Source organism: Urocampus carinirostris, chromosome 6, assembly GCF_059441175.1.
Source record: "Urocampus carinirostris isolate Australia breed hairy pipefish chromosome 6, RoL_Ucar_1.0, whole genome shotgun sequence".
Taxonomy (NCBI): domain Eukaryota; kingdom Metazoa; phylum Chordata; class Actinopteri; order Syngnathiformes; family Syngnathidae; genus Urocampus; species Urocampus carinirostris.
The window spans coordinates 3,591,475-3,603,895 of NC_142354.1; the positions used below are offsets into that span (position 1 = coordinate 3,591,475).

Consider the following 12,421-nt stretch of genomic DNA (forward strand, 5'->3'; position numbering starts at 1 on the left):
TGTGGAGGCTGCAGCGCTTCCGACTGGGGTAGTGTAAGGAGGGTGACGAGGACAGCAGAGAAAATCATCGGGACTTCTCTTCCCTCCATTCAGGACATTGGCCAGAAGCGCTGCCTATCCCAAGCCAAGAACATTATCAGGGACCCCTCTCACCCCCATCATGGACTGTTCACTCTGCTAGCCTCTGGGAACAGGTACTGCAGTGTGCGGTGCAGGACCACCAGGTTCCACAATAGTCTTGTCCTCTTGGCCATTAGACTGTTAAATGGTCAATCAAACACATAGTAAGTCTACACTGCTGCTAATCTGTACATCTGTTGGTTTTGTTTGACTTTTTTGCACTACTGGCAGTTCTTTATAGCTAGCCACTCCTTGCACATCTGTTCTCCTCTGCACTATTGTATTACAGTGTTATTGTTACTGTTTACCTGACCTGTTTACCTGACTGCCCATTTTGCACATCTGGTTAGCTGCTCCTCTTGCACTCTTTGCACTACTGTAAAATACTATACATAGCCATAATTATTTAGTATATTATTAGTACTTCAATACTCCATCTAAATACAACATTTTATTTATATCTGTACATTCACGGAAACTGCGGGTCAGATGTATCGACATTTCGTTCTGTATACACGTGTACTAGAATGACAATAAAGTATATCTAAATCTGAATCATCTGTCAGTCACTTTCTGTCAAGCACACATCTATATTCTCCAACATCAGCCTTTTGCTCACCATCTATAGCATGAGTCTTCTATTTGACTTGGCAAGAAATTGAAAAAAATCCATCCATGTCTAATTCATTTGTTAATGATTTATTATGAAGGGCGGCACGGCGGCTGAGATGTCAGCGCGTCCGCGGCAGAGTTCTGAGGTCATGGGATTAAACCTTCCTGTGTGGAGTTTTCATGTTCTCCATGTGCTCGCGTGGATTTCCTCTGGGCACTCCAGTTTCCTCCCACATTCCATAAACATGCATTTCAGGTTTATTGGCCGGTTCAAATGGTCCTTATGTGTGAATGAGTGATTGAGTTGTCTGTCTCTGTGTGCCCTGCGACGGGCCGGCACCCAGTACAGAGTGTCTCCTACCTACTGCTCGAGGACAACTGAGATGGGCTCCAGCACCCCAGCGACCCTACTGAGGATAAGCGGTGCAGACAATGGATAGATGGATGATTTGTTTATGAGCCAAAGTTATATTTTGCAACCAGGACACTTTTCAATGTTCCATTGGGTGTGAAAAGGCTGCCCTGATAATATGGTAATGGTACAGATATTGTGGTAATTGCTTTTTATGTGAATTAATTATTAAAATGTACCGTTTACCAAATTGTTAGAATTAGTTATCTGACTCCATTAACCAAACAAAACCTACATTCACCTAACAATGCGCGCTCGTTTCTTGATGGAAAATTGAACAAGTGACTAGCATTTCCACACGGGGGTAGATTTAATTTCTTAAACAATTTAACTAAGTGAACTCCATCGAATATATGGCCGAATTAGCCGAATTACTGTCGCTTGAGTCTCTGTCAAGCCTCCTCTCCCGATCTTCTGCTTCCTTCTCTCGGCCCACGTTTTTTCCGCAAGCTGGTGTGCTGGCTCCTCCCATGGGCGTGCCAGGAAAGCCCCCACGTGAGGTCCACCCCCTCGCCTTGATGTCTGGGAAAACTCAAAACAGTAGAGCGTTTATATAAACAATGCCTGCTGTCCTTCGTCAGATTCCTGTTATCAAAATTCCCCAGCCAAAACATTCCGCATTTGGAACAGCGTGACCTGAAGCCCACTCAGTGAAAATCTTCATTGCACTCAATAAATGTAACTTGTATTCAATCGTATAAAATCCCTTATAGTCAAATGTATAAAATCCTTCACTTCCTACCCCTCAAGTCGTACTACCAATGACCAGTGCGCACGCACAATGCTGATAGCCATTTATGCCTTTGAAAAATGTACTTACAATTTTCATTTAAATTTAGTTTTATTTGACTCTTTCACTGCTTCAAAATATTGTTTTCTAATGTAGTTTTAAGCCTGGCCTGTTTTTTCTGTGGTAGCTTTTTAGCATGGTATTTTTTAGCTACAGTTATCACGCAGTTTACATGCATGCATGCCAATCTTTGTTTTTTATAATCAACAAAAGTTTTGTTTGAAATCATTCTGAGTTTCAGTGTTGCTGGTTTTACAAAATTGCTGCCTTCAGGTTAACCTTTGGTAGGACGTCCTGACTAGGTAGGCAGGAATTTCAGAACACCGTCACTGAACGCCTTGGGTAGGAGCTGGGGCGAGCATGAGTATGAGTGTGGAGGATGCGCATCGCGGATAACAAGAGGTTGGAAACACTGCCTGTGTTGGTGATGGCTCAATTGGAGTGATTGCAGGCAACAGTAACTGTTCAACTTGCAATGAAAAAGTAGGTGAGACCAATTCTCCGTCGACGGTTTTCTTTATACAGTTCCAAAGTACAAAATATCTCCGATATTTTGAATGGTTGGGCATGACTTACATCTTTAAAGGGACAGCATATATTATTTAGCGCCTCCTATTGTTAAAAACAACTTTCATTAAAAAAAAAAACAACAACAAAAATGCATGGACTATCATTTAAACGTGCATTTTTTTGAATATTCTCGTAATAATGCGGCTCACATAGGGAGCTTACATAATTGTCAACCATCTTGCCAGGTCGGGCTGGATTTACTGGGCACAATCTCATTTCTATCCTGGGGCAGTGTTGGCCACATTAATAAAAAACAGTAACAATTACAGTTACTAGTTACTTATTTTTAAAAGCAATTCAGTTTGAGACTCCTTTTGATAAAGGGCTATACAAATAAACATGACCTAACTTGACTTGACTTCAGTTACACCCCAGATTCAAGCTTCATGGATCCCTTAACCACCTATGTCTTCAGGTCAGCATATACTGCGGTGTGTCTTGGGCAAGTACAGCCTAGTGGCATCCATCCTTCTCCAGGCCGCTTTTTGGGGTGGGGTTTGCTAACTCGCGCGAAAAAGAGATGACTGGTTTCCATGGTTACCAGTAACAGGAAAAGCCTTCGGATGTGGTTTAGCTACAGCACCTTCATTATCTGGTTGCTGTTCTTGTCGGTAAAGCGTCCTTCTTGCACGCTAAAGACAATACTGATACCAAAACCAAAATCACGGGGAAAACTCTTTTTTGTGTGTTTTTGGGACCATCTTGAAGAGAAAAAAGTTTAATTCTGTTTTCGAAAATTTGATTCAGTCTGTTTTGTTTATATTCACATCGTACAATACTGTTGAGACCAGAAGGTAGTGTATTACTCTGAAAGTACCTATCTAGTCGCAAACTACCCAATATCTTTGCATAGAGGCCGGTCCCTGAAAGTGCTTTACTGTATAATAGCCACATAAGAAAATGTGTACAGAACACCAACCTGTGGAATCGATCAACCCTTCATTATTATTTGCTTGTGCAATCTTGAGAGCTTGTAAGCCAACACTTATCCGAGACACTCCATATCCATTTTGTCTCTAAGATTTCCTACAAGATGAAGATTTTCTTCTCCGTTTCCGGGTACTGTTCAAGACATTTTATTTTTTTCTCCAGGGACGACCCCTTCCCACCTTCAATCTCAGTATTTTAGTTAATAGTTGTAAATTCGGCTTGGATGCAAGTATATACGGTAGGAGGAATATCTGCAGAAGGAGAAATTATGCATGCTTGTACTTTTTGCTTCAAATGGGGGCTCCATAACTTTATTCAGCTGTACTTTGAGGTAAATTTTAAAACATCTGTCCATCTATCTATCTACCGTGGTCACATCCCTCGAGAGAGGTGACCGACAGCAAGACAAACACATACACAAAAACAAAGAAAAGAGAATAGGAAAAAAGTAGCCAAAAACACACAAAACCATTGACCGTTGACCACGGCCAACCCAAATGCCCAAACACCCAAGTTAAGCACCTCGGCACCCAGGTTGGTCATGCTTTCGGCCCTCCAGATGAAATGGAACACACAAATTTAAACATACCCACCCTTTAATGAATGTTGCTGGCGGAGCGAGGCCTGTATGAGAGAACGTGGAAGATTCAGGAGTACTGTATTCAGCAATCAGAAGAATATGTGTTCAGCATTTAACTAGTAGCGGAATAACGCAGTAATAAAAACGTAATTGCATTCCAAAAACATATTTCTTTTCAACGCATTCAACGCACACTGTCTGGGGCCGACTCCAGTAGTCATTCTAATCATGCATTTCCATCAGCTTTTAAACAGAATATAACACACAAGTAATTATTTAACAAAACACAATAAAAAATAGTCAATACAATAGTCAATAATATCCAGTGATAGAAAATACTGATACAATCTACCGGTAAATAATACACATACTCCATTTTGTTTATGATTATTTTAAATTTTCCAATTTGTGTTCTGGCCATGAAACACATTAGGATCAAGAAAAAGGGACAGGTGGGGGGTTGGAGAGTGATTTAATGCTTGTGCTTGCGGTTTTTGTTTGTGTAGGCAGAAAGTGGTGATATTAAGAAAAAGACTGATTCAAATACAGTTCAAACACCAACTCAAACCTTAAAACAATAATAAAAGAAGTGTTTATCTGTGCGCGTCTAAGATATGTACGTATTTGCACGCGCCACACAAGCAGCCTGACAATCCACTTTTCTGACCACCACCTCTTTGACCTGCTGCCTGGGGTGCCACAACCAATTTCGTTGTCACAATATGTTCAACCCATTTTGTAACAATGACAATAAAGGTATATTCTATTCTCATCTCATCTCATCTCATCTCATCTCATCTCATCTCATCTCATCTCATGTCATGTCATGTCATGTCATGTCATGTCATGTCATGTCATGTCATCTCATCTCATCTCATCTCATTAGCTGCACCGCTTATCCTCAGTAGGGTCGCGGGGGTGCTGGAGCCCATCTTAGTAATCATCGGGCAGTGGGCAGGGGACACCCTGAACTGGTTGCCAGCCTATCGCAGGGCACACAGGGACAGACACCTTTCTCGCACATTCACACCTAGGGACAATTTGGACCGGCCAATCCACCTGAAATGCATATCTTTGGAATGTGGGAGGAAACTGGAGTGCCCGGGGGAAACCCACGCAAGCACGGGGAGAACATACAAACTCCGCACAAGAAGTCCGGTAGCTGGATTTAAACCCACACAGGAGGTTCCCAAGACCTTAGAACTGTGCCTGCACACGCGCTAACCACTGCGCCGCCGTGCCGCGTAGTATGTGACATGACAGTAGTAATTTAGCAGATGTGATGTGGTAGATGATGCGGTAGATGTGGTATAAGTCGATATGGCTTATTAAAAATAAACATGAGACTGATTCAAGATGTGTAAACCCAAAGATGAGCTTGCAAAATCTAAAATTCAGTGTCATTCTCACTAGCTCACTTGTGAATCTTTGCTCTGGCATTACTTGAAAATCTATGACCACAAACTGAGCAGGAAAAAGGTTTCTTAACCGTGTGGCCTCTTGTGTTCCCTTCATGCAAATCTTTGACCACAGACAGTGCAAGCAAATGGTTTCCTACCATTGTGGCTTCCAGTGTGTGCTTTTAAGCTGCTGCTCTCAGTACATTTTTTTTTACCACAAACTGAGCAGGCAGAAGGTGCAGCACCTGCGTAAGTATAATATAGACTTTTTAAGAATAAATGTCTTACTTTTATATTTGACAAATGCCGCACATGTTATCAACGATAATACATTTAAATATAAAATCTAAATTTGATTGTGAAATAGTTTAAGTCTTCTTTGAATACCTGATGAAGTTAGCCAATAATGCACCCGATTATTCAAATATTTCATTCAATTATACAAATGCAAATATTCAAACTAATAAAATCATGCTTTCATACAATGACACTCTTGCATTTCTCCCAGGAGAGTCTTTAAGGAGCTGTACGGAATTTGGAAATTTTCTTGGGGCCGCCATATCCTGGTCTGTGTCATCATTGTGTCATCAGCCTCTGTCAATCTCCTTATGTTGTACATGCTTTGACTGTACTTGAAACAGGCCTTTTCCTATTTTCACCATATTCATGTTACACTAACAACTATAAACAAAAAAGCACGATGTTACTTTAAAATGCCATCCCCAGGCCCGCACCCCTAAAATTTTCCTCCTAATGTGTTCCATCCCGATCAGCTTTGCTAAAAGTAAGATGATAGCAGATACATGTCTTGGAAAAATATTAGGGCTCTTTGAACTCAGTTGGACATTGATAACACATACTTAAAAGAAAATATTCTACTTTCAACTTTTTAAAGCCATTATGTGTAATATTTGACCACTAGATGAAAATGTGTTGTCTGGTAACAACGAGGGCCAGTGATACATGGCACACCCTGGCAGCAGGATGCCAGACGACCATGTCAAGTCAAGTCAAATTTATTTATATATCCCTTAATCACAAAAATGTCTCAAAGGACTGCACAGGATTACAGTTACAAAATTACACAATTACCTGATCTTAAACCATGTGGGGATTCCACGGTGAGAAAGAAATACACATTTCCTGACCTAGGATTTTTTTTTTAACATTGGTATGATGAATTTGTGCCTAGTACTCAAATCAATGTTTCAGATAATTTGGTTTTAATGACAAATTACCAAAAATAATGAAACATTATGCAACAATTTAATCAATTTTGAAAATGTATAATGCTGTTATGTCACAATATTCTTTATTGTTTCAACATACACTGCATTTTTCCCCAACTTAAACTTTAAAAGTTGTTTATAAGAAGCAAACAACACAGAGATGATGCCACTCATATTGACAAATCACAGGTATCTTAGAGAGAGAGAAAAAGAGAGAAACAGAGAAACAGAGAGAGACAGAGAGAGAAGAAAGACGGAAAATGAGTGTAACAGAGGGATAGAAATATAGCTATAGAAAGAGAAAGTGCGAAAGAGAGTAAGAGAGAAAGAATGTAAGAGAAAGAGAAGGAGCAAAATATAGAGATTTTCAATATTTAATTGAAAGAAAGACAGAAAAGAGTGAGAGATAAACAAAGAAAAAGAGAGACGGAGAGATAGAAAGAGACAAAGAAGAGAGAGGGACAAAGAAGAGAGGGAGAGAAAGAGAGAAGAAGACAGATATGGAGAGAGAGAGAGAGAGAGAGAGAGAGAGAGAGAGAGAGAGAGAGAGAGAGAGAGAGAGAGAGAGAGAGAGAGAGAGAGAGAGAGAGAGAGAGAGAGAGAGAGAGAGAGAGAGAGAGAGAGAGAGAGAGAGAGAGGTTCTCAAAGAGTGTTGGCTCCTTGTTAGTGAGGAGCCCCGTTTATTCAGGTCAAACAAGGGTTGGATTGTAAAATGCTGCAGTATTAACATATCAAAACTTCACATGGGAAGCTTTCAAGGCTGCATGAAGAGGTGGAAGTTGGTCCTAGTGAATTCGTGATGGATGCTATCGAGCAGGGTGTCGTTGTGGCGTGCGTTTGCGGCCGAAGTGCCGCTGGAATGAGAGTAGTGGTGGAAGAAGGCGGCCCCTGCAGGCGGTGACAGGTGATGCACACGCGCTAGCTCCGGTGTGTATGTAAGACTGAAGGCCGTACAATAGACGACGCCGTCGTCCTGCCGCCGCAGGGAAATCGGAACTGTCAGTGCGCCGCCGCGTCCACTCCTGCAGTGACAACCGTCATTGCTGTGGTGACCGCACTGCAACATGCAGACGTCCGGGACCACGCACACCAAGCACTTGTTGGACCTATGCACCGGATTGAGAAAATGACAGTTTCAAATGAGGATTTCAAGCGAGTAAATTCTTTAAAATGGGTGGGAAATCCTGCATTATTGGCCCCTCTCTATCAATCTCTCTCCTATCTATCTCAACCTTACTTTATTTGGTGACTGACTTCCTGGTTTCATTTTTTTCCTCACACCTGCGGTCGCTTGTCTTGATTTCCCTCCTACCACCACTCTCTCTTGTCACAATTTAAATACTCTGTCTCCTTAAAAGGATTGCAAAATACCATTTTCTTCAATTAGCCAACAATCATGCAAATATGTTTCAAAATATTCCATGTGCCAGGGATCTTGAGAAATCATTTTTCAAAGTAGAGTTTGACCTCTTATACCCTAGAGCTGTGACGACACCGGATGTCAACAATAACTCAAAACAATGGTGCACCTCTTTGAAAAACGGGCAGCGATTGCAGCAATCAGCGAATGCATGGCGCTCATTTCCTCTTGGGGTAATTGGAACTTTGGTTACCGAGTCACTGGGGGACTTCTTACTGTTTTGTCTGAGTTGTGTGCTTTGGTCATCTAAAGCTGTGTGGGGTCAGTTTACATGCCGCCGAGTACAGCGTGCGTTCCTTTTTTGTGTGATATTTTCCAGATAGCTCCCTGTTAGGGTACGGGCTCCCGAAGACTTCCAATTTAGCAGTCAGCTGGCCGGCTTGTCTGACGTGCTCATTGTTTTTTTCTCCCGGCTGGCTTTGTGTTCGTTGCCGAGGTAGTTTTGTTGTCGGCTCGCGGTTTTCCTGCCTGCTTACTGCATATTTTCCGTCAGTTGGCCTCCCATTTTTTCTGCCGATCAGTCCTGCTTTGTACTCTATAGAATCCGCCTAGCCTACCGTGATCATTTGTGATGTTTAGGGCTAGGTTTCTTGTCATGGACTTCCTCTTTTCCCTCACAAGATTTCTATTCCTTTTTTTTCCCTGGTATCTTTTGTCGCATAATACTAACATTTTTGGGGGCTTATTTAGTCGGTTGCACGATACAGAACTGTATTTAATCACATTTTTTTGAGGAAATACAATGTTGGCAACAAGATTGACACAAACGTTTTCTTCTTTTTCCCTGTTTTTTCTATTTTTTTAAATTCCTTTATGTTTCCCTAGATGTTCCTTTTTTCCTTTTGATCTCGATTTACTTTTTTTCCTTCGTTTCTTTCTTTTCTTTTTTCTGGCTTTTTCTGATTTTTTTCCTTCTTTTTACTTTTCCTTTTGTTTCATTTTTTTCTCAGCTTTTCACTACTTTTTCATTTTGGTATTTTTTTTCTTTTTTGTTCTATCCGCCTCTTTTGTACTCAGCATGTTTCGATTGGCATGGCCTCTTGATATTGCTTTAGAAACAGCCACATTCTCTGTTTCAGATTTCGGTTAAAAAATACTTAAATTTCACTTAATTATCCTGGAAGTGGTGGTCCTCACAGTAAACTTTCCCTTTTTTATTTACAGTCATCATGTCAGAATTGGGTTGGGATAAAATTCCCACGGAAAGCCAAGTGGCCCCCTGGCCAGACTTTGGACATGGCTGCTTTAGAACAAAGGCAACATTTTCATTATCGCACAAAAAGAATCTGGTGCTAGACCTGCACATCGATATTGATACTCACGCAAGGCTATAATGCTGATTTCCTAAAAATTGGTCTTTTTTTGACAATCACACAATCACATGCGCAAAACTGTGCACATATCCTTTAACCTACTTGAAGATGATGTCAGCTTCACTGTTGCCAAAACAGACCCGAAGGTGAGGCCCTAGGTTTTCTCCACGCAGTTCCAATGTGGCCGCTTGACCACCACCGCTGACCTTTTACAAAATAAAGGGTATTGAGAATGAATGGGTGGTAGGATGGGCAGATGGAAAGATAGATGGAAGGAAGAAAGGTGTAAAGGTAGGTAGATGGATAGATGGATAGATTCGAAGAATTATGGATCGATAGATGGATGCATAGAGTAATAGCTGGATAGAATGTTGGATAGCTGGATAGGATGGATGCATTCGTATATGAGTACTCCTCATTAGTATATTGGAAAGTATTTCCACCTGTCTACGATGGGGATACATTGGATTTCGGTTAACCAATCAATTTTTGTTAACGCAGAAGAGCGGCCTTTGGTGGCCAGCAGGTGCTAGACAAGTCTGTGTTGTCCATTAGTACGTATAGTGAATAGTATCCCCGCCTATGGCACAGGAAGACCAGGTTTTGATTTCCTAACAAAGGTAAACAGAATTTTGGTTAAATAATTGGAAAACTTCTTTGTCTATTCACTTTCCGTTAACGCAAAAGAGCGCCCTTCGATGGTATACGCCCAAGTGTGTCTTGTTAATATAGTGGAGAGTATTTCTGCCTGTCATGTGGAAGACCAGGGATTGATATCTTGATGGGGCAAAGATCGTTCTCAGTTTAGTCTTAGGAAAACTTCTCTGTCTATTTACATACCGTTAATGCAGAAAAGCAGCCTTCGCTTGCCAGCAGGGGAAAGCATTTAGTAGTACTCCTTGTTAGTACAATGGACATTTCCTGTCACGTGAAAAAACGGGGTTTGATTTTACGATTAGAAGATACTTCTATTCAGAAACCAACTTTATTCGTTTTCTGTGAACACATAGAGCAGCCTTAAGTTTCCAACAGCGGGAGTCATCGCAAGTTCTCCACGTTAGTTTAATGGGCAGTATTACTACCTGTTAAACAGATGTCTGGGGTTCGCTTCCCCAATGGGGAGGAGCAGAATTTTGGGTAACTAATCGAATAACGACTTTGTCTATTCTCCCGTTAACACAGGAGAGCGCCTTTCGCTTGCCAGCAGAGACAAACTTTGAGAAGTACCGGTACTCTTTGTTAGTATAGTGGACTGAATCTCTTCCTATTACGCCAACAGCTGAGGTTCGATTCCCCGATGGGGGGAAGCAGAATATTGGTTACCTGATCAGAAAAGTACATTTTCAGTTAATGCAGAGGAGTGGCCTTCGGTTGTCAGCAAGGGGAAAATTCTACAAGTTTTCCTTGATAGTTTAGTGGACAGTATCTCCACCTTACATGTGGAGGACGAGTGTTCGATTTTCCAACGGGAAGTAACAGAGCCTTGGTTAACTAATTGGAAAACTACTTTGTCTATTCTCCTTCCGTTAACCCAGAAGAGTGGCCTTTGCTTGCCAGCTAGGGGAAACATTGATAAGTATAGCAAGTGTTCTATGTCATTGGGGATTGATACCGCAGCGGTGGGACTGTGACTCTTTGGGACAGTGTCTGTGACTCCAAAAATAAAGAAGCAAACCTTTCAATAGAGTTTTTAGCAAAGCTGATCTGGTCAGAAACAGACGACCAAGATTTTGACGGTTGTGTTATGGATTACCGGTAAAAAATATGAGTGCCAAACATTGTTTTGCACCAGCTCTTTTTTAAAAGTGTTGTTTAATCTGTGTGTTTTACTTTGTTATAACTAAATAAACCACAACTAAGTTTTACCTCCGTTGTATTTTCAGACACGCACACTTGTATGCTTGTCTGTGTTGTTAGCACGCGGCCGAAAGCAGAGAGCTAGCGCGCCCTATCATGTGTACAGAAATAGAACCAGCTATGGAGACTGCAACTTTTCACACGGTGCGCTCTTTGGTCGGGAAAATACGGTCTTATGCATTTCCAATCTTATCTGCCGTATTTCAGATTTGTGGGAGGATTGGGGTTTTTAGGTGTGCCTTATAGTCCAGAGATTACGCTATTCAAATCTTGTTATTCAATATTTCAGTGTAAATATTGAATGAGGGAATGAGCTTGACTGACCTCCAGGCCACTGACATTGGGAAAAGGTGTGACAGGCATCTGGAGGCGGGCACCGTCAGCCACCCAGAAGCCAAAATCCACAACCTCCACGCCGATAACAGTCCAGCACGAACCGTCATTCAGGAGCACTCGGCCGGCTTCCGTTGAGCTGGCCGTGGCCTGGATGCAACGGCAAAAGAAGGACCATCTTAAGAATTATTCTCTCCTTTCTTATTCCCAATTTTAACAACCGACCGTATAGGACTGATTCAAACTCTTAGATGATGCTTAAAGGTATTCCCAAATTCTTAAAAATGAAAAACGTGAGTGAGTAGTACATAGTTTTAAAATAAAATGTGTACATTTTCCATGTGTATATTCCAATTTTATTTTGAGATAATGCATTTTGAAGACAGCATGTCTTGTCTTGTCATCCCGAGCTGTGACGTCATCGGAGGAACACGAGAACCCTAGCAAGCCAGTTGCTTTATTGTTTAACGTGTTTATTAGTCTAATAGGTTAAGAGTGCTTTAAGTGAAGTTTTGGTCGTTTTTGTGGACAATGCCTAGGCCGTGTGTCGCAGGTGAATGTAGTAATACATAGGTGTCAAACATGCGGACAGGCAGGATCAGGATAGCCAAGGGTTTTAATCTGGCCAACGATGCAACAACTTTCTACTTCTCTTCTCTCTCTCTTTTGTTCACAAAAGAGAGCTGTCAATGGGGGACTAAATGGGACTGCCTGATCCACGAAAGACGGCCACAACGTCAGAGGAAAAAAGAGGCTAGCCGACCAAAAACACGCAGTGAGCAGCCAGCCTAACCGGGGACCAACAACGAAAAGCGGCTACAGCGATAAATACGAAATCTAGATTGGAATAAACCA

The 12,421-nt window shown here is 41.5% G+C and overlaps 1 protein-coding gene across 3 annotated transcripts in view; it reads right to left on the reverse strand.

Annotated features, from left to right (window-relative positions):
- Positions 1 to 7,244: 7,244 nt before the first annotated feature.
- The window catches only part of LOC148363561 (recombining binding protein suppressor of hairless-like protein), a 62,607-nt gene continuing 57,430 nt past the window's right edge, over positions 7,245 to 12,421 (reverse strand). For all 3 annotated transcript variants that reach the window (XM_088337495.1, XM_088337494.1, XM_088337496.1), the window contains 3 exons: positions 11,558 to 11,716; positions 9,479 to 9,582; positions 7,245 to 7,749 (listed from right to left, as the gene is read on the reverse strand). In XM_088337495.1, the coding sequence (XP_088193621.1) occupies positions 7,398 to 7,749; positions 9,479 to 9,582; positions 11,558 to 11,716 (615 nt within the window). In that variant the 3' untranslated portion in view covers positions 7,245 to 7,397. The remainder of the gene's footprint in view (positions 7,750 to 9,478; positions 9,583 to 11,557; positions 11,717 to 12,421) is intronic.